Below are 21811 nucleotides of genomic sequence, written 5' to 3'. Positions count from 1 at the left end.
ATTTGGTACAGAGGCCTGGGCCACCAAACCCGTTAAAGCATAATAATGGCTCACACCACCGACCCACTCCCCTTGAACCTGCAAAATGCTCAACACACCAATCGGATCAGCAAGAAGCTTAATGCACACGCCGCTCCGTTTCACCCACACACCCACCACCTGACCCAGCAGAGTAGTACACTTAACATTGGCCACATCAATATACGCAGTCTATGCCACAAACTGTGTGAAGTTGAAAGCATAATGATAGAACAGCAACTGGATATACTAGCCGTATCCGAGACCTGGCTAGATAACAGTGTCTCTGACCTGGAAGTGCATATCCGTGGAACCATCCTTTACCGTAGAGATAGACAATGCATGACAAGCTGCTCGTGTCTCACAGCATGCGGCCCCTGCAAGAAAGGTGGCGGTGTGTGCCTTTATGTGAAAGAAACCCTCAGAGTTTCCCTGGATGAACGTTACTCACATGATGCCCTAGAGCTTCTTTGCATACGATGTACGCCACAAAGAGGATCCGAGATGTTGATCGGCTGCATCTATCGCCCGCCAGGTTAGTCCATTGACTGTCTTGCTGCAGCTGTAGACTGCGCCGATTGCGAAGAGCTGTACTTGTTGGGAGACCTCAATGTGAACTTCCTGGACAAGCAGTCAAGTACCTATAAAGCCCTATACCACACCATCCTCCTGCCCCTTAATCTCTCCAACTTAGTAAACGCCCCTACACACATTACACGGCAAACCCAAACCTCTATTGACTGCATCCTCACGAATTCGGAAGACGCCACAACCGCCTCAGTCTTTGACTGTGAATTCTCTGACCATCGCACCATCACAACTGTAACAGTTTTCCCCTGTTCTCTATAACTTTACACTCCCTCGCACCTCATGCGTCTTACGCCTGTCTATTAGCACCTTCATTGGCGCCATTGCCACATGTATACTATCACATTTTGCATATAACTGGTCGAGGCACGCTCAACCAGGCCTCTTACTTTTCAAGTTTGATTAAACCTGTTACACTGGTAGCAGAGGATGGTTTCTACTCTGCTTTTGGCAGGTGTTCTGGTCGCTCTGCTTACGCTCCTCGTACTCGTCGTTCGGCTGATAAACGATATCAAGACCGCTCAGCGCGTTAGCCAAGGAAACCGAACGATACATCGGAACTCGGAACCGTGGGAGCCAACACCCCGCCTTACGAAAGAGCCGCCTGTGTTTGGAGGAGATTCCGCTACATTCAAAGAATGGACGTTTGCAATGGACATGGCCCTACGGTCGTTGGCACTCCCAAATGCGGCACAGAGGGTCGACTACGCGGCAGGATTTTTGACTGGAAACGCTCGTCTTTGGTTGATAGCGGCATTGGAAGCTAACCAAGTGTTTTCCGACTGGCCTGCTCTGAAAGCGGCACTTGGCGATGTGTACGGACCACGGCACAACGAGGAAACATCGCGTATGGGACTAATTTCCGCAGCGCAGCGCGGGTCGCTGGACGCATACATTGCTGCTTTCACTCGCCTCAGCCTGCAAGTGCCGGAAATCGACCACCACACCAGAGCGCTGCTGTTCGTCAGGGGTCTAGTGCCGCACATCCAGCGACAGGTCATGCGTGAGCATCCACGTACCCTGGAGCAAGCTGTCATGGCAGCAAACACCGTGGAGCAGTCGTCAGGGCCACCGGCGTCGGGGCCACCAGCCAGTAGAGAGTCGCGTTCCGTGCCCAGCTTCCGTGGTCAGGGCCTCCGCAAGCTGACGGACCAAGAGCGTGTCCAACTGCGAGCAATGGGACACTGCTTTGCTTGCAGGAAGCCAGGCCACCTCGCTAAAGACTGTACTGAGGGTGGACAGCGCTACCCAAACGCTGGTCGCCAGTAAGAAAGGGGGTGCGCTTACTGGCGACGACCCAAGCGCCCACGCCGGTACCAGTCGCTAACCGGTTCGGAGCTCTGGAGGTTGAAGACGTTGCTCTCCAGGAACCTACGGAGCCGGAGACACCCATAGCTGTAGGAAATTGTCCCGTTGCAGAAAGGTGTCATGTCAGCAACGTCAGCGTCGGCAATGAACCTGAACACGACCTACTGCGCATACAGGGAAAGATCGGCGGTCGCCGTGCAGTGATGCTGATAGATTCCGGTTCGACGCATGACTTCATTGCAGACAGTTTTGTTCGAAAGCATCATCTTGACACGGATGCAAGCTCAGCAGTGCTGAGCGTAACATTGGCGGACGGCTCGACCAGCGAGGTCCCGCAGATTTCCACACGCACGCTAAGGGTGACAGTCGGGGGCTTCAGTGAGGAACAGCACTTTACTGTGTATCCCCTGACTCGCTACGACGCTATTCTTGGCAAGCCGTGGCTTACAAGGAACAACCCCAGCATCAACTTCCGTACGAACGAAGTTCAGTTGGACGGTGAGCCCTTTGTTGCCAAATTGCCTTCAGCTAACCCGCCGACAGCCGACCGGCCATCTGTGGAAAGCATGTTTATCAGTGGCCGACAAGCTCGTCATGCCCTGAGGAGTGGAGCCGAGGGGTTTCTTGCATGGGTCACTGCTGCAAACGAGGAGAATCGTTCCGGGCCACAACTCCAGGAATCAGAGCAACAAGACATCCAGAACCTGCTCAAGAGGTACCAGGATTTATTTCCAGACGAGCTGCCGAATGAGCTTCCACCGAAGAGACCAGTCGACCATGAAATCCAGATAGAAGATGGAGCCAGACCACCGTCTCGACCCGCCTACCGCCTGCCGAAACCAGAGATGGACGAGCTCCAGTCACAGCTATCAGAATTACTTGAGAAGGGATTCATTGAGCCAAGTAAGTCGCCATACGGTGCACCTGTGTTTTTTGTGAAAAAGTCGGATGGTACTCTGAGAATGGTGTGCGATTGGCGAGAATTGAATAGAATTACGATCAAAAACAAAGCTTGTCTTCCTAATATTGATGACTTATTCGACACGATCCAGGGCAGTGCATATTTCTCCAAGTTGGACTTGCGGTCAGGCTACAATCAAATCAGAATTCAAGACTCGGATGTTTCTAAGACGGCCATTAATACGCCGTTCGGCCACTTCCAATTTAGAGTCATGGGATTCGGGCTGACTAATGCCCCGGCCACCTTTCAGTCTCTCATGAACTCTATTCTGCAACCGCATCTCCGAAAATTCGTTGTAGTATTCTTGGATGACATTCTAGTTTTCAGCAAGACCTGGGAAGATCATCAGCATCATCTTCAAACAGTTCTAGAAACACTTAGAAATAGTGAGCTGTATTGCAAACAGTCTAAATGCGAATTCGGCGTGAGAGAAGTTCTCTTCTTGGGGCATAAAATCAACGGCACATCAATTTCCCCTGATCCCAAGAAGATAAGTGCTGTGGAAACATGGCCAACTCCGTCGTCAGTAACTGATGTGAGGAAGTTTCTTGGCTTTGCAAACTATTTCCGAAGGTTCATAGATCGACACTCGACCATCTCTCGTCCATTAGAAGAAATCACCGGAAAAAATTCACGCTTTGAATGGAGCGCTGCTAGACAGAAGGCATTCGAGTCTCTAAAATCAGCATTACTCGAGGCGCCAGTGTTGCAACTGGCCGATGTTGAGAAAAGCTTCATGGTAGAAACTGACGCAAGTGACTTTGCAGTGGCGGGTGTGCTCCTGCAGCAGGGAGAAGATATGGATTTGCATCCCGTAGCCTATTGTAGTCGGAAACTGTCAGCTGCAGAACGCAACTATACTGCGGCCGAGAGGGAAACGTTGGCTGTGGTATTTGCATTAAAGTGCTGGAGAATCTATATATTCCGCCACTTTGACCTGATGACTGATAATATGGGTGTTGTCTATTTACGAACCAAACCGACTCTCACCAAGCGTGAGGCAAGATGGGTAGAGTTTTTAGCTGACTATGACTTTACGGTCTTTCACAAACCAGGAAAGAAAAACATTGCCGACCCGCTTTCACGCCGTCCAGATCTGTTCAGTGATTCTGAAATAGGCGGGTCATCCTATCCTCCTAACATTCAGTTGAATGCCATAGAGCATACCCTAGAGATTAATCCAGACTTAGCGCAGTTAATTGTCAGCGGTTACAAGTGCGACAAGGATCTTGCTCCCATTATCAGGAGACTGAAAAATTCAAGCCATGACAATCTGCACGACCGTTACCTTCTAAATGAAACACCCGGTTATCTTTATCTCAGATCTTCACCACAGAACAGGTTATGCATTCCAAAGAGTAGCAAACTCCGACTCGCCCTGCTTCAAGAATACCATGACTGTGTGACTGCGGGGCATCCCGGTCGAGATCGCACCTATTTCAGACTCTCTAGATATTTCTATTGGCCCAGAATGGGACTGGATGTAAAGGCGTTTGTCAAGTCATGTGACGTCTGCCAACGAGTTAAAGGCGGCCAGCTAAAAACTGGTCTCTTGCAGAATTTACCAGTGCCCAGTCAGCCGTGGGCAGATATCTCGATGGATTTTATCATGGGTTTGCCTAGGACCGATAAAGGTCATGATGCTATATATGTATTTGTAGACCGCTTGACAAAGTGTGTACATTTAGCACCTACTTCCTCTACTATTGACGCTAAAGGAAGTGCTGATCTGTATATTCAACATGTATTTCGACTTCATGGTTTGAGTTCTAGTATTGTATGTGATCGTGATCCAAGATTTACGGCAGCATTTTTTCAGGAATTGTTTGATCGCTTAGGAACGAAACTAGCATTTAGTACTGCCAATCACCCTCAGACAGATGGCCTAACTGAACGAGTAAACAGAATAGTAGAGGATGTGCTGAGGGCTTTTGTAAATCATAAACAAGATAACTGGGATATGCTCCTACCTCTCTGTGAGTTTTCTATCAACAGCGCTACTCAATCATCTACAGGAAACACACCGTTCTTCTTAAATTACGGTCTAAATCCCAGAGCGCCACCCGACTTCCTCAACCCTATTCAGGGAGGCAGAGATTCAGCTGATTGGTTGCAAGCAAGACAAGACGCGGTCAAGATCTCACAAGATGCGCTAGTGGCAGCTCAAGCTCGTCAGGCCTTCTATGCAGATCGGACAAGGGTCGAGGGAAAGCTGAAGGTGGGAGATTTGGTAATGGTCTACCGGGATTTCCTCCTGACTCCTGAAGCTCGGGACCGACCATCCCATAAATTACGCCCCAAGTGGTTTGGCCCCTTTCCTATAACCCATGTGGTCGGCCCGAATGCCTACAAGCTCAAGTTGCCTCATACCAGCCGCTGTCACCCGGTATTTAATGTGTCGGCACTCCGTGCCTACGAGAAGAACGCTATTCCTAATAGGAGACAGCCTACGCCTCCGCCTATCACGGACCTTGATGGTCATGCCCGCTATGTGGTGGAGAACATTCTCAGTCACCGCCGCCGGCAGAATCAGCTTCAGTACCTAGTCAAGTGGCAAGGCTACTCTGATGCCACTTGGGAGCCTGAACATTATTTGTTGGATGAATCTGGTAATGACATTGTTCCACTTCAGAAGTACAAAACCTTGGCTTCTGCCCGCTGAGTTTTGCAGTTGAACTTCTAGTTTCACCTTACACATTTGTTGAGCTTATTACACTTTATTTGCATGGAGTTTCAGTCGTCTTATTGTGTTACTTCAAGCCTTTTTTCGTCTCGCACGTGTTTGCGCTTATTGTACTCTATTCCACTTGAGCATTTGGGTTATAAGCTCCTTCCTCTCCATAGGAGGGGGATGATGTAACAGTTTTCCCCTGTTCTCTATAACTTTACACTCCCTCGCACCTCATGCGTCTTACGCCTGTCTATTAGCACCTTCATTGGCGCCATTGCCACATGTATACTATCACATTTTGCATATAACTGGTCGAGGCACGCTCAACCAGGCCTCTTACTTTTCAAGTTTGATTAAACCTGTTACAACAACCTCCGTGCCTATCACTTCCCTGCAGCCTGACACGCCAGACCACAAGCCAAGGCAGCCCAGTCGAGACTATAGTTCGTTCTGTATGCAGGAATTCCACAAGTTGCTGAAATCGGTATCCCTACACTCTTTTTCATCCACGAACCCCGACCAAATGGCCGCTGAGTGGGTGAAGAAGTTCAACTGTGCACAGGATTAACTCGCGCCAATTGTCTCACGAAGAGCGGGGAGGACTACCTCTAAAGTAAGATGCCCTTTCATGACTGTGGAGCTACTGCACACGATCCGACAACGCAAAAGTGCCTTCCGCCGATTAAAAGCCTCAGCTTTCCAAGGTCCAGTTACTGCACTCCAATTCAGGCAACTGCGCACCCGATCCAACAACCTGTATCGCCAGCTCTGCAACAAATATTTTTCGGAGCTCTGTCAAGACTATGAACAATCTCCTCGGAAGTTCTGGTCGGCGATCAATGGCGTAACAAAACGTAAATCCGCTAAACCCAAAACCTGAGTCGAAGCAGAGATGCTGAATAGATATTTCCATTCAATCGTTCACGACCCGGATGCCTCCTACAACATACCGCTCGGGCCGGTCTCTTCCACCGATTTGGAGTCGTTCGCATCTGTCATCATTGCGGAAGTAGAACTTCTTCTACTAGACCTGAAGCCCCGCAAAGCCCCGGGTCCAGACAATATACTGCCTTGTCTTGTGAAGTCTGCCGCTTACATTCTTGCCCCATCACTAGCAATCCTGTTTAATGCCTCCTTTTCTTCTGGTATACTCCCGTCCACGTTCAAAGAAGCAAACATTTGCCCAGTGTTAATGTCCCAACGCAGTGACAGATCAGACCCGTCCCAGTACCGACCCATATCCCTTAGTAGTGTCATTGCCAAAGCCCTGGAGAAAGTCGTTGTTAGACAGCTCCAGCAGCTATTTGACGACAAGTTCCCATACCATAAAGACCAGTATGGCTTACGCCGCTATCACTCTACTGCCCAACTCGTCACCAAGGCTGTAAGCCAGTGGACTGCGAGCCGGGATACTGGACACACTACCATGATTGTGTTTTTAGACCTAAGTAAGGCATTCAATCGGGTGAACCACCAGTGCCTCCTCATTTCACTGCAAGCCAAGGGTATTGGAGGGACAGCACTAGCATGGTTCGCCTCATACCTGTGTGATCGTCGGCAGAAAGTCACTCTGCCACATGCTACATCCAGAGTCCTCCCAGTTTCGCGTGGAGTCCCGCAAGGTACTGTTCTGGGTCCTGTACTCTTTAATGTCTGTATAAGCCACCTCCCTACCATAGCGGATTCCTTCACCTGTTCCCTTCCCATGTTCGCAGATGATATGACCCTCTACCGAAGTGCCCCCTCACTCAAACTGTGTATTGCCTCCATCATTCCCTGCTTGAATGTACTATGTGACGAGCTACAAAAGCTCCACATGATGATCAATGTTAAAAAGTCAGGTGTTATGATCATTTCCCACGGCCGAAACCCCACGACGCACCCAAGTGTCATTAGCCTTCAAGGTGAGCCACTTAATTTTGTGACCGAAACCCGTCTCCTTGGTATCCAAGTTGACAACTGCCTGTCATGGACCAAGCATATTGATGTAATTGTTAGAAAAGTATCCCAGAAGGTGGGTGTCTTACGTCGCACCTTCCGGCAACTGAGCAAACTTGCACGCCGCCAGTACATCCTGTCTGTCGTTCTTCCTGACATTCTGTACTGCATCTGTTCCTTCGTCACACTCATTACTGCCAAGGATCACAATCGTCTAGTAAGCGTGTACAATAGAGCTATCCAAGCGGTGTGTGGGGCTTCGAGCCGGGACAGTATTTCTGGTCTTCTGAAAAACCTTGATGTTAAGCCCCTGGACTACTACTTTCTGGTGTCAACTGGGAAGTTCATTTTCATTAATCATATTCTTCGCCCTTTGCCTGTATTTACATCGTTATTCCCAGCCCCGCAATCTACCCGGAGCACGCGTAATCGCGACACACATGATTTCCCTTATTTAACCCTTTTGCCCAAAATGTATGTGAGGGGTACCTGCTTCAACAAATCCACTCACCATTCCCAAGCAGCTGATATTTTGTATGTACACTTTATGGTTTCCTGAAAGCTTATGATAATTGTGAACTAAAAATGCAGTTTGGGTTGAATTCCTCAGATAGGCGTGGCTAAACAAGAGTATCAAAAATGATTTTTTGGCAAAAATCGGCAAAATTCAAAGTTCAAGTTCTTTCCTATGTATAATGATGTGCAATTTGTACCAGTATGACCTGGAGTAGCACCTCTGGCATGTTGGGCAAACACGGAGCATTAGCCAGAGGAGTGCCAGTGGCGACGTGCTCGACATTGCGGCCCCGTGCGGCTCCTCTCCTCGCTCTGCGCGGCTGTCGACCATGAGTTTGACGGCGCGCAGGTGACGGAGATCTGGACCTCTCTGGGATCGGACTACGCTCCCGCTCCACGTGCTGCGGCATTCTAGCTGACCCTGCTGCTCCACGACGGGTAAGACACGGCGGTGGTACACTCTCTTCACCACGCGAGTGCTGTTCTGCCGATCCTGCGCTCAAATCGGAGCGGTCGACATGTCCGACAGTTGGGTCGACGGTTACGACATCATAATCCGCGTCGTCATCTAAATCAGAATCAACACCTTCTACTAAGGCTTCGTCCAGTTCGTTCTCTTCATCAGAGGACATAGGATTGTCGCTTGGGTCACTCCAGCTATCCTCAAACAAGCGCTTCATCTGCATCAAGCGACCTGCGTGCTGCCATGTCGGAAGTCACGGCGCAAGCAAACTTTGACTTTGATTTCCTGAAATTTTTCAAATGGCAACTAGCCCCAGCGACCCGTGTATCATCGTCTACATAGCATAGGCTGTGTGCACGTGAATTTTCATGTGGATCGGGTGATCCGCGTAGCTTCCAGGTCGCTTTGAACATGCATGGGTTGAACCGTACACAGGTATACGGTTCAAGTATGGGCGAAAGGACAAAGGGTTAAAATGCAGAACAACACTCGGTCAAAAATCCTTTGTGCTTCGTGCTGCTCTGTTTTTTAATGCTCTACCTAATGACTTGAAATCCTCTTTGTTTACCTCTCAGTTCGATCGTGGTTTTAAGCACTTATTGGATGATCCAGTTTGGTTTGAACGATATCGTGCAATTTTGTTTTACAACGTTGGCAACGTTTAGTCTCTCACCAGCTACATGTATATGAGCCCCAGCCAGCAGAAACCTGAACATGTGTAATTTTTTCAAAAATTATTTTTTCCCTCGAAATTGTTTCTACACTCTTAATCATTCAAGTTATCAAGTTTGGTGACAATCTGATAAGCGAAAGCATGGAAAATAGAGTTTGGAGTCACACAGGTCAAGATTCAGTACAGTTGGCGCAGCATCCATGCCTAGTGACTCCATGCAAGTTGATCCTACAGTTTCTGATTGTGATATGGAACAGGTACATGTAAGTAAATAGAATGCAAGTCAGGCTTGCCCTCTTGGTGCTGCAGGCATGAGTAGTTCAGAAGTGTGACGATATTCCGTATACATTACTACCTTCCTTACAACACCAGAGTGAAAAACGATGATTGGTGGCTGGCCTTCCAAATTGTGTTCAGGGACCTCTGCGCTGGCAGTTTGAGCGTTGTCTGAAAGCTTGCCATACTGATAGATGTACTGACCAATACCACTGACATCCACTCCCTTGCACACTTTCACTCACACCATGATTTCAGCATAATTGTATTTCAATGATATGAGCGAATACTCGCGTTTTGTAGCACGTGAAGATGTTGCCCCAAAGCGTTCGGCTGGTTTGAGTTTTTAGGGATCCCCTTTCTCAGCACAGGCAGCAGCCAGCTTGGCATCGTCTGGCAAGGTAGAGTACTGATAATACTACGCTTGCAGTCTCTGTTTTGCACCGTGAGAAGCCCTCCATCCGCGTCTGCAACATCATTGTTGTCGATGTAGAAATACGGATCGCTCAGCGGGTCGACATTCAGCTTCTCCTTGCAGTCGCTATTACTCCAGCACTGACTATCGTCGCCACCAGTATCCAGTGTCGATTTTATGAGGGCTCTTCGTTGCTATGCATATCAGACTCGCCACTGCTGGACAAACTCAGCGAGATCGCCACCAAAGAAATAATTCCGATCGCGAACTAACTTTCAGCGCCGCTTCGTACAGGGAGTCTCACGCTGACAACTCTGGACCTAAGCCTTTGTCGCGACACCTGTCGCCATCGCTGTGTCTAAACTCAACCTCCGTGTGACGAGCTCTCACCTAGCGCTAAAATCAATTGACCAGAAACATTTGAAGACACTTGAAACTCCTTTGACAACAAAGACACCCACTCGATCGAAAAAGAATCTTCAAAAGCCAGCTCACTGCGCATCACAAACTTTGACGTCACATTTTGATGATTGATATCAAGTACACAAGTGCTGGTTTTCGCTGGCCGGGGCTCATATATTGCCCAGGTTCATTCCACATACGTTTTTCTTCTTTTCTCTTTATGTTCACCACTCATCCCCCTTTTTTCTAAACATTTGAACATTTACACTGATGTATATTATACACTGTTTATTATTATAATATGGCAATAAGTAGGACGAGCTGAAGCGACATGTGGACTACTTTATTAACAATGTAAGCGATGGAGACGATGCAAGAAACAACCTAAAGGGTAAGGAAAAATACATGTAAGAAGAAAAAGGGCAATGGAAAAAAGATGATTCGAACAAGTTTTCGTACAACACTCTTCAGGAATCACCGTTGTACTAAAGAACAAAATGAGAACAAAGGAAATAATATAGCAATCAAGGTAGGGTGACACGTAACAATGACAGCACTGGAATATCGAGGTGCGATTTCTCACAAAAGTGTGCAGAAAACAAGGGTATACAAGTAAGAACTAAGCGTGACAAGTGTGTATCAGCAACAACAACAAAAAAGTGAGAACGAATGATAATAATAACAATAATAAACAAGAAGGTGACAAAACACATTTAGGCACAAGTGGCAATAACGTTGCCACACTACACAACAGAACATTATTTGAACAATTTTAGGGTAATAACACTATCGTTCTGGACACACAAATTCGGCTTATGAATGCGCTGACAAACAGCTTCCAAAACTTGTAACTGCAAAAGATAACCATGACGAGCACGGCACAAAACAAAAAAACAGGAATCAGAATAAGTACGACAACAGTCAGTACTAGAAACCAAATGATTGTATACTGAAGACTTGTTATTACGAGACGGACGCACACAATCTCGACTCACGCGCACACCCTCACACTCACTCTCACCCTCACTCAGCTCACCTTCTCCCTCACTGTCCGAATCAGAACCTGCTCCGTCATCCACCGCGGTTTGACTCTCCTCCTCACTTGCATCGTCCTGCGTCTCACCTTCACCACCCACGCCAACCGTGAATGCCGTTGCCTTCACGTCAGTCGTCGTCCTTTCCGATTGTTTCCTTTGTATTTTTACCGTGAATTCATAGGTCCGGTTATAATCTGCTGTAGATTTCCGTGGTCTGTCATTTGCTGCTTTGTTTTGTGGATTAGTTGTTGTTGTTGTTGGATGTGAACCTGGTGTTGTTGTTGGATGTGAAGCTGGTGTTGTTGTTGCAGACATGGTTGTTGGTCTTTCTGTTGAATCCAGCTCTGGTTCCGGTGGGACAAATCGACCACCGCTGGTGCTCCCCACCAACACAGACCTCGAAGGAGGAGGGTCAGGGGGAGGCAGAGGTGCTGTCACCACTCGAGGCACAGCCCCATGCAAAGCACCCAGAGGCACAGACTTAGGCACACCCGAGGGCTGCACCAATGGCGGTTCCGCACGCACCTCCAAAGAGCTGCCAAGCTCAAGCCCGTCCAACACAGATGTCAGAGGGGGAGCGGCAGACAGCGGCAGGGAACTATCCTGCCGTCTAAGTGATGGGTTTTTCCTAGGCCTCCCGCGTTTGGGCCTCTCAGATTGCGCACTGGGTGGAAGGATGTGAAGTGGAGTGTGTTGTTTGATACGTGCGTTCAGGTGCTGAACAGTCCTACCAACATACCGACTAGCACAATGTCGGCATTCGAAGTTGTAGATAACATGACTGAGGTGGAGGGTTGGTAGGACGTCCTTCCGCACCGTGAACGCACGCATTGTTGTGAAGACTGGCACAAAATTCCAGTGCTGTCATTGTTACGTGTCACCCTACCTTGATTGCTATATTATTTCCTTTGTTCTCATTTTGTTCTTTAGTACAACGGTGATTCCTGAAGAGTGTTGTACGAAAACTTGTTCGAATCATCTTTTTTCCATTGCCCTTTTTCTTCTTACATGTATTTTTCCTTACCCTTTAGGTTGTTTCTTGCATCGTCTCCATCGCTTACATTGTTAATAAAGTAGTCCACATGTCGCTTCAGCTCGTCCCACTTATTGCCATATTAAAATTATTGTCTCCTCGTCGAATTTTTTGTTTATTTTTGTGCAGCTGCACTGTTGAACTTCCGATGTAAAACAAATAATAATAAGAAAAACTCCTTAACGTCTTGTGAAATCTTTTCCAACTTTTTACAGAACACTTTCCGTGCCCTATTAAGCTCTTCTATATACTCTGTTCTCCAGATTCCCCTTATCTTCATACTTCCCAAAGCAAAAACCTGAATGCTAGTCTTATTAAAACGCACTGTACAAACCCCAACTGCATGATCTTGTAAAGACCGATACATAATTCGTTTCGGGGGTGACGGGAAACGCATCGCGTCGCGAAAAAAGTTGATCTGAGCCCAACTATCTCGTGTACGGTAAAGTCATCGTGCGACTGTCCCGCGATGGCTTTCTCATACGCGAAATGAAGTATGAATCGGCCTTAACACCACCGCGACCCCCATACACTGTGCGTTACATTTTGCATTACATTTTGTTTTAAATGGTTCATTGTACTCTTATCATGATGTATGTGTTTTTCTCAGATTGCAAACCTGCTGGAAATATTGCAAATCGGTATGTTAAGGTTAATAGTGATGGCTCAGTTCTTTGCAAACCAGGTCACAGGACTATAGATTATGGGACCCCGTTTTGCAACCATGCGGCAGGCAGTCTGTGGTGGAATATTGACAAATGTGTTCGTAAGTTGCCTTGAAGTCAAAGTTTATCTTCAACTGTTTGAAACAAGTCCTTCTCTAGCATCAATGTCTTTTGACATTCTTCTTTTATTAGTTCTTGTTCTTTATCTAACTTAGAAGCTCCGACTTCGGCGGTATTTGTCATGAAGTTGGTTGCTTTTTGTTCTTTATCTGTTTTCAAAATTGCTGAGTATGGAAAGGGTGATACTCCCAAGACACAACGGACGGTGGGTACGGGTAGGTGGAACGACATTTATTAAGGGAGATGGCCATATTTTTTAGCTATGGAAAATATGGGCGCGCAAGTAGCTACTCAGGCCAGCGGACCAAAAGGTGCATTGGAGTTGATACGGGATGCATTCAGGCCAGCTTGGGAAAGGTAGTTTGTACAAGGGGAGGTACCTAACATACCTCCCCTGCTTAAAAAAATAACCGTGACCTCGCAGAAAATAGTAAAACGATAATATTAGAGAAAAGAATGGCTGAGGGAGAGGAGAAAAAAGACAAAAAAACAAAAACACACACACGCAACGAACGGATCTGACAAAGGTGTTCTAGTAAAGACGCACTAGAGTTGTCATTTCCCTTTACTTGTACAATATTAGTATAGGTATCAGTCAAGCTAGTGTTAACCTTTTCCACCCCGGCCTGAAACCCATGAATTCCCAGTCTGCTCGCTGCGCCTCTCTCTCTGTCGTGCAGAGCAGACCTGTGATTTTTTAACAATGCAAAAACGGTGGGCCAATCACCCCTTCACAAAATAATTTGCACAAAATCAACTAAGAGTTGCAAGGAACATTTCATTCTGATTTTCTTGACAGGTCACCCCAGGTCTTCTCGTGTGGGGTGGGGGGGGGGGGGGAGAATAATTGGAGGAAGCAATATGCTCTAAAGATGGCAAAGGATGCACTGGTTGCAGCGCAGGCCTGTCAAGCTATGTAATATAATATGCAGACAGAGGGCGACAGTCTGGAAATTTCACAATGAATGACTTGGTGTTGGTTTACAAGGGTTCCCTGGTGACCCCCGAATGTCGTATCTAACCCTCTCCTAAACTACAACCAAAAGACAGTAGTTTTGCCCTTACAGGATCACTGAACAAGTGGGCCCGAATGCATTTCGTTTGGATCTCCCCAGCCCTGTGTTGTGTCACCCTGTGTTTAATATCACAGCATTGCGTGTCTATACTGAAAACTCCATACAAGTACATGTAGTTGGTTGAAAAGGACTTCGCCGCAAGCGAGTCGGACGTTCATGCCAAACTGGCTTTCGGTGAAGGAACACCCTTCCTACTCGAGGCGCAACAGCCATCTGAATCTCCTTGATGCATGGTCGCTTGTTCTCCTTCTCCATTGTACAGATTCAGTGCATTTTGGTGAAAAGTAAAGACCAAAGCCAAGGGCTTTTTGTAGCGTGCGTGTACATACCGTCATGTGCAGTGGACCAGTCATGACATGTACAGTGGACTAGTCATGACATGTACAGTGGACTAGTCATGACATGTACAGTGGACTAGTCATGACATGTGCAGTGGACTAGTCATGACATGTGCAGTGAACTAGTCATGTCATGTACAGTGGATTAGTCATGACATGTGCAGTGGACTAGTCATGACATGTGCAGTGAACTAGTCATGTCATGTGCAGTGGACTAGTCATGACATGTGCAGTGGACTAGTCATGACATGTGCAGTGGACTAGTCATGACATGTGCAGTGGACTAGTCATGACATGTGCAGTGGACTAGTCATGACATGTGCAGTGGACTAGTCATGACATGTGCAGTGGACTAGTCATGACATGTGCAGTGGACTAGTCATGTCATGTACAGTGGACTAGTCATGTCATGTACAGTGGACTAGTCATGACATGTGCAGTGGACTAGTCATGACATGTGCAGTGGACTAGTCATGTCATGTGCTGTGGACTAGTCATGACATGTGCAGTGGACTAGTCATGACATGTGCAGTGGACTAGTCATGACATGTGCAGTGGACTAGTCATGACATGTGCAGTGGACTAGTCATGACATGTACAGTGGACTAGTCATGTCATGTGCAGTGGACTAGTCATGACATGTGCAGTGGACTAGTCATGACATGTACAGTGGACTAGTCATGACATGTACAGTTGATCTAGCCATGACATGTGCAGTGGACTAGTCATGACATGTGCAGTGGACTAGTCATGACATGTACAGTGGACTAGTCATGACATGTACAGTGGACTAGTCATGACATGTACAATGGACTAGTCATGACATGTACAGTGGACTAGTCATGACATGTACAGTGGACTAGTCATGTCATGTGCAGTGGACTAGTCATGTCATGTTCAGTGGACTAGTCATGTCATGTACAGTGGACTAGTCATGAAATGTACAGTGGACTAGTCATGACATGTACAGTGGACTAGTCATGACATGTACAGTGGACTAGTCATGACATGTACAGTGGACTAGTCATGACATGTACAGTGGACCAGTCATGACATGTACAGGGGACTAGTCATGACATGTACAGTGGACTAGTCATGACATGTACAGTGGACTAGTCATGACATGTACAGTGGACTAGTCATGACATGTACAGTGGACTAGTCATGACATGTGCAGTGGACTAGTCATGACATGTACAGTGGACCAGTCATGACATGTGCAGTGGACTAGTCCTGACATGTACAGGGGACTAGTCATGACATGTACAGTGGACTAGTCATGACATGTACAGTGGACTAGTCATGACATGTACAGGGGACTAGTCATGACATGTACAGTGGACTAGTCATGACATGTACAGTGGACTAGTCATGACATGTACAGGGGACTAGTCATGACATGTACAGTGGACTAGTCATGACATGTACAGTGGACTAGTCATGACATGTACAGTGGACTAGTCATGACATGTACAGTGGACTAGTCATGACATGTGCAGTGGACTAGTCATGACATGTACAGTGGACCAGTCATGATATGTGCAGTGGACTAGTCATGACATGTACAGTGGACTAGTCATGACATGTACAGTGGACTAGTCATGACATGTACAGTGGACTAGTCATGACATGTACAGTGGACTAGTCATGACATGTACAGTGGACTAGTCATGACGTGTACAGTGGACTAGTCATGTCATGTACAGTGGACTAGTCATGTCATGTACAGTGGACTAGTCATGTCATGTACAGTGGACTAGTCATGACATGTACAGTGGACTAGTCATGACATGTACAGTGGACTAGTCATGACATGTACAGTGGACTAGTCATGACATGTACAGTGGACTATTCATGTCATGTACAGTGGACTAGTCATGTCATGTACAGTTGATCTAGTAGTATGTACATGATTTCAAAATGTCATGTACTTCTTTCAGTACAGAATCAATGCAAGTGACGCAGCTCTATAGGATCACGGCAAGCGTAATGTACCTGTAGTACCTCGGTGATGCGTTTTTGCGGTTGCGTTTCCACACTTTGACGGAGACGCGAGAAGCCTCCGGTAGTGTAAAACGGCCTTACGTATGTGATATCGACCAGTGCCTAACACAAGGCACAAGCTGGGCACGTACGCCGATGTTACTACACTGTACCACCTCGTACTACGAACTAATGATTGTGGCGCATGCGTTTCGAGCCATAGAAATCCCAGCACCTGATGTTCAGCAGGAGATCAGGATCCTCAACACGGGACCTTGTAAAGTGTGGAGGTATCCCAGTTGTGCAGACTACGAAACTTAAACTCCTGGGGTCTCATTTGATGCCAAGCTGTCAATGCGTAACAACCTCCACACCATTGCAGTCTGTCCAATAAAATGTAAAGAACTCTTCCTCTCCTCTCCTCCTTCCTCGTTTGGCTGTTGGTGTGTGTAATGGCTACCGAGGGTAGCGGTTGGTCGGGTGTGAGAGCGCATGGAGGAGAGGAGAGGAAGAGTTCTTTACATTTTATTGGCCGAATAGTCCCGTTCACCATTTGAAATTGCTACTTTTTGGGGACAGCGCAAGGTAGCGGTCGGTCCGGCAGCATACGGTGCGCAGCAAGGTGTGACGGCCAGCGGAGATCTGTTGCTCTGGAGTACGCCAGAGGGGACTCTGCGGGGACAGTCGATGTGGTGCGTCTCTGCATGCCTGCGCGGTTGGCTGGCGAACTGCCCAAATGTGAAGTACATGTAACTACGGTCCATTCTTGCGTGTGTGCACTCTTTGTAACTTACTTTTGCTGCACTGCACGCTTAGTACTCTACTCTACATGACTTTCTTTCACTTTGTTTGGTGGCTCGCCAAAATTCTTAAACTATCACCTAGCGGTTAGAAAATTAACTTTAGCAGCTTGTGATTGGATTTCTCACCTGCCATTTTCTTTGAACCTCTGGCACTGTGTTGCTGGAGACTTGTAACTTCTCATTCTCACACTTTGCCCGTAATCTTGTGCCCATGTTAATCTGACCATCTCCACCTAATATCATCCTATTCAATATCACCTTCTCTGATGAGCCTTATGAAGGCGAAACAGCTGTCAGGAGGAATTTCAGTATCTACCTGCAACCCTTCCTTGGTTGGTGTGTGTAATGGCTACTGAGGGTAGTAGTCCGGGAGCTGAAATCTGTAGGATGCTTTTTATTTTCGGGGTATGCCACTTCAGAGGGAGGACTTGAAACTTCGCACAGAGGTAGGTAAGGGTCTCTAGAGTACGATTTGAGAACTTGGCCGTCCCGAAGCTGTGCACCAATGCCGGTGCAAGGAGGTTTGTTCGCTCGTCGAACACTATTTCGTTGCCGTGATTTCACAGTTTTTGCGCCATTCAGCGCTTGAAAAATGGGGAAATCAGCGGGTTTCGCTGACGTAACCAGATATTTTCATGCGAATGACTCAATTTTGCTAGATTTTCAAGAGAAACACGAAGCGAAACGCAAAGTCACACCGTCGATGAAGCATTTTTCATTCTGTTTGTATAATTGTGTCGTTCTGAGTTCTGAAGTAACATACAGTAACTGGTTCGTCGTCGGAGGACATGACTGGTGTTCCTGAGATTGTCGTGCGTAACGGCTAAATTACTTGCCACTTGACCCTGATGTCGACAGGCAGGTCTCGTAGGAACTGTCCGTCTCCATCGAGGTGACTCTGGATTGTTTTTACCAATAGTGTTTTGTAGATTGATCCTCACTACAAACAAGAGTACTCCTACAAACGATTTCATGCTAGTCAATGAGCGGACTGACAACGTGTGTTAAAGGTGGTAAGGTACACACCATGGCAGCTGCCTTGAACGGAATCTTTGACTATACCAGTGAACGTAGAAATGCATGACTTATCTTGAATAACGTCTCTTTGAATCATTGTTTTGTTGAAGTTTCGGATGCTGCACAATGACATGCGCGTACGTGGAAGCATTCACATTGTAGAAGATCATGGGATGATTATTTCCCTACTTCATTCAGTCCTTTGTGTGGTAAATTGAGTAGTAGTAGACGTAGTATATTAATTTTAGGAATTTCCGCAAACGCAATCAGTTAATGTGGCGGTAACATGTACTTGTAGAAATTATAATCATTTTAAAACTACAGCTACGGTGCATCATATTTATGTGAACAAAGGCTGAATGCAGATATGTAAACAGTGTCATGGACGCAATATGCATCGGCACCACCGCATACATCCAGGCAAGACGATGTAGCGCAATATCTGTGTTGAACGGTTTTTGATCCCTTCATCATGGAGAACAGTATCCATTCTTCATCCGGTTTGCGATCCTCTGCTCTGTGCTGCCAACGACGTCCACTTGTTGCTCACATGTGTAGTGCTGCTGAGCGGGTTGCCACATTCGGACATGCATCGGCGAGTACCGTAAAATCCCATAATAAGGCCCTGGGCGGAAGCGTTAGTGACGGTCCAGAACATGGGCGCTAATGATTGGGTTGTCACATTCGGACATGCACCAGCAAGTATAATACAGGGTTGGGGTGACCCGTTGCACTAGAAGCATCCAGTGCTGTCACCTTTGCGATGTTTGCAGCTATGCCGAGCAGTTATCTCCTGGGTTCCGACTGCTGCTCCGTGGAGATGATAGTAGGGCACTAGACAGCGGCTTTGTAAATTGCCATTCTGGAATGCTACCTCAGAGCAGCCGATGATGGTGACGTTCTTGCACAGCATGTTGTTGGTACCACAATCACAGCAAGTTCACTGGTGATGATTAACTTCTGGCCGCGTGTTGCATGTTTCTGAGATTCGTAGATAATGACGCGCGCGTGCTTGAGTGTGTGTGTTAATTATATGTATGTATGCGTGTGAGCATCTGCATGTGCGCATCCACGTGTGTGTGTGTGCGCGCGCGCGTGTGTCGTGCACATGTACACGTGTATGAGCTTGTGTGTGTGAACATTTGCATGTGCGCATCCACCTGTGTGTGCGCGAGCGCGTGTGTCGTGCACATGTACATGTGTATGTGTGTGTGAGCATTTGCATGTGCGCATCCACCTGTGTGTATGTGCGTGCAAGCGCGCACGCGTGTGTGTGCGTGCACATGTACACGTGTATGCGTGTGTGTGTGTGTGTGAGCATTGGCATGTGCGCATCCACCTGTGTGTATGTGCGCACGCGTGTGTGTTGAATGCGCGCATGTTCGCACACATGTATGTGTGTGTGTGTGTGTGCGAACAGAGAGTCACATGTGTGTGTGTGTGTGTGCGTGTGTGTGCAATCATGCACACTCGCACACATGTGAGTACACGCTTGCGCGCTTGTGTGGGCGTGCGCGCGTGTACACAAGCTCGCACACATGCATGTGCGCGCATCCACCTGTGTGTGCGCGCGCGTGTGTCGTGTGTATGCGTGTATGTGTGTGTGAGCATTTGCATGTGCGCATCCACCTGTGTGTATGTGCGTGCAAGCGCGCACGCGTGTGTGTGCGTGCACATGTATGCGTGTGTGCGTGTGAGCATTGGCATGTGCGCATCCACCTGTGTGTATGTGCGCACGCGTGTGTGATGAATGCGCGCATGTTCGCACACATATATGTGTGTGTGTGTGTGCGAACAGAGAGTCACATGTGTGTGCGTGTGTGTGCACTCATGCACACTCGCACACATGTGAGTACACGCTTGCAAGCGTGTGTGGGCGTGCGCGCGTGTACACAAGCTCGCACACATGCACGTGCGCGCATGTATGTTCTATCTTGTTATGTTGCCTATCCCATGCTCTCCTTTGGTGCTGCCACGTAGACGTCTGTCGTAGTTCCTGTCAGAAGGGCATGTGGAACTGGCAGTGATTGTCATTCTACCTTTGTTTCAAACAACGTCTCGTTTTCGAGTTACATGATCTCTCACAGGATCCACAAAGTATTTTGTGCAAAAGCAGCTAGGCTCACCTGAACCAGTGAAGAACGAGTACCGGAACAAACAAGCTGGCAAACTGCAACGGAGTTGACACCACCAGCAGATAAATAGGCCAGGCAGAGTACCGACATGGGTGATGATGATCTTGCACGTCCGGTGACTGGTCACAGGTGCATACGGCTGTGGCACTGGCAGTCAGGACTCAAGGACGCGGAGGCCGACTTGTCAGCAAGCAACATCTCGCCTACTGTGCCGGAATCTTCGCTCGACTCGACCTCAGCCAGACCTGGAAATATACTTTTGAAACTAATTTTTACTTTGCTTGCACGCGTTGCAGAATTGCCGGAGTAGGCGCGAGTATTATTGTGCACTATTGCTGGTACACACTCTATGTTGCGCTTTTGTCCAGAAGCGCCATGCTTCGTGACTAGTGGACCTGACGATGGCAATACTATTCTCACTTTCAAAGTCAAAATCGTAATGAAAATGTATGTCACGCTTTGAGAAAGTAAGCTTGCAGCGTCGTCATCTTCTGGACAGGCACATAGTCACTGATTTGCAATTTTGAGTGTGCGCACCTACTTCTCAAACCGAGAAGTCGGCTGAGAACGAAAAACATTTGCGCCTAAATGCTTGACAATTGTGAATTTGATCGTCGAACAAAATGCGTCCTCGCGATGTCAGTGCACAGCTTTGGGATGGCCAAGAACTCGAAAGCCCTTCTCTGATAGACCCATAACCCATTGCTGAAGAGATCTTGTACTCCATCTCGCCCGACCTGGAGCGCCACTTTTTTGAAGGTCGGCTCCCTGACTATAGCAGTGAGTCGGCTGTGAGAGCGCATGGAGGAGAGGAGAGGAAGAGTTCTTTACATTTTATTGGCTGAATAGTACCGTTCACAATTGGAAATTATACGTATCAAATTTAGAAAAGAAAAAGGACATTTTGGAAACGAGTTAAGAGTAACTCTCCACCACTGTAGCTAGATACTATACCAGGTGACTCGACTTGTCCAAGACATAGCGACAAAGAGGAACTGTGGGGAGCACGTGGGAATGGTTTTTCGACTTGGCTAAGGCATTTGACACCGTATGGCATCGTGGCTTACTTGCCAAGTTGGAGGTCACCTTCCGGGTGGAGGATGCTGCCTTGCGTTGGATATCATCGTATCTGTCTGCTCGTTCTCAGGCTGTTCGCTTGTCCTATTTCTTGTCTGATCCCCTCCCTGTAACGTCTGGAGTGCCCCAAGGTTCCATTCTGGGTCCTTTGTTATTCTTGATTTACGTTAATGACCTGCCTTCAGTTGTCCCCGATGTTTGTTTGTATGCGGATGACACTGGCCTTATCTGTTCTGATTCCTCCCCTGCACAATTACTCCTTACCATGCAGCATCGCATCAACAGCACTGTCATGTGG

General features: G+C 47.5%; 1 protein-coding gene across 1 annotated transcript in view; it reads left to right on the top strand.

The window, feature by feature from the left end:
* The window catches only part of LOC135810922 (uncharacterized), a 42470-nt gene that overhangs the window by 4567 nt on the left and 16092 nt on the right, over nucleotides 1–21811 (top strand). Inside the window, exon 3 of the mRNA XM_065324306.1 lies at nucleotides 12910–13065. Within this exon, the coding sequence (XP_065180378.1) occupies nucleotides 12910–13065 (156 nt within the window). The remainder of the gene's footprint in view (nucleotides 1–12909; nucleotides 13066–21811) is intronic.

The sequence above is a fragment of the Sycon ciliatum genome, chromosome 2, assembly GCF_964019385.1.
Source record: "Sycon ciliatum chromosome 2, ocSycCili1.1, whole genome shotgun sequence".
NCBI lineage: Eukaryota > Metazoa > Porifera > Calcarea > Leucosolenida > Sycettidae > Sycon > Sycon ciliatum.
This window is presented reverse-complemented; position numbering and strand designations above follow the sequence as displayed.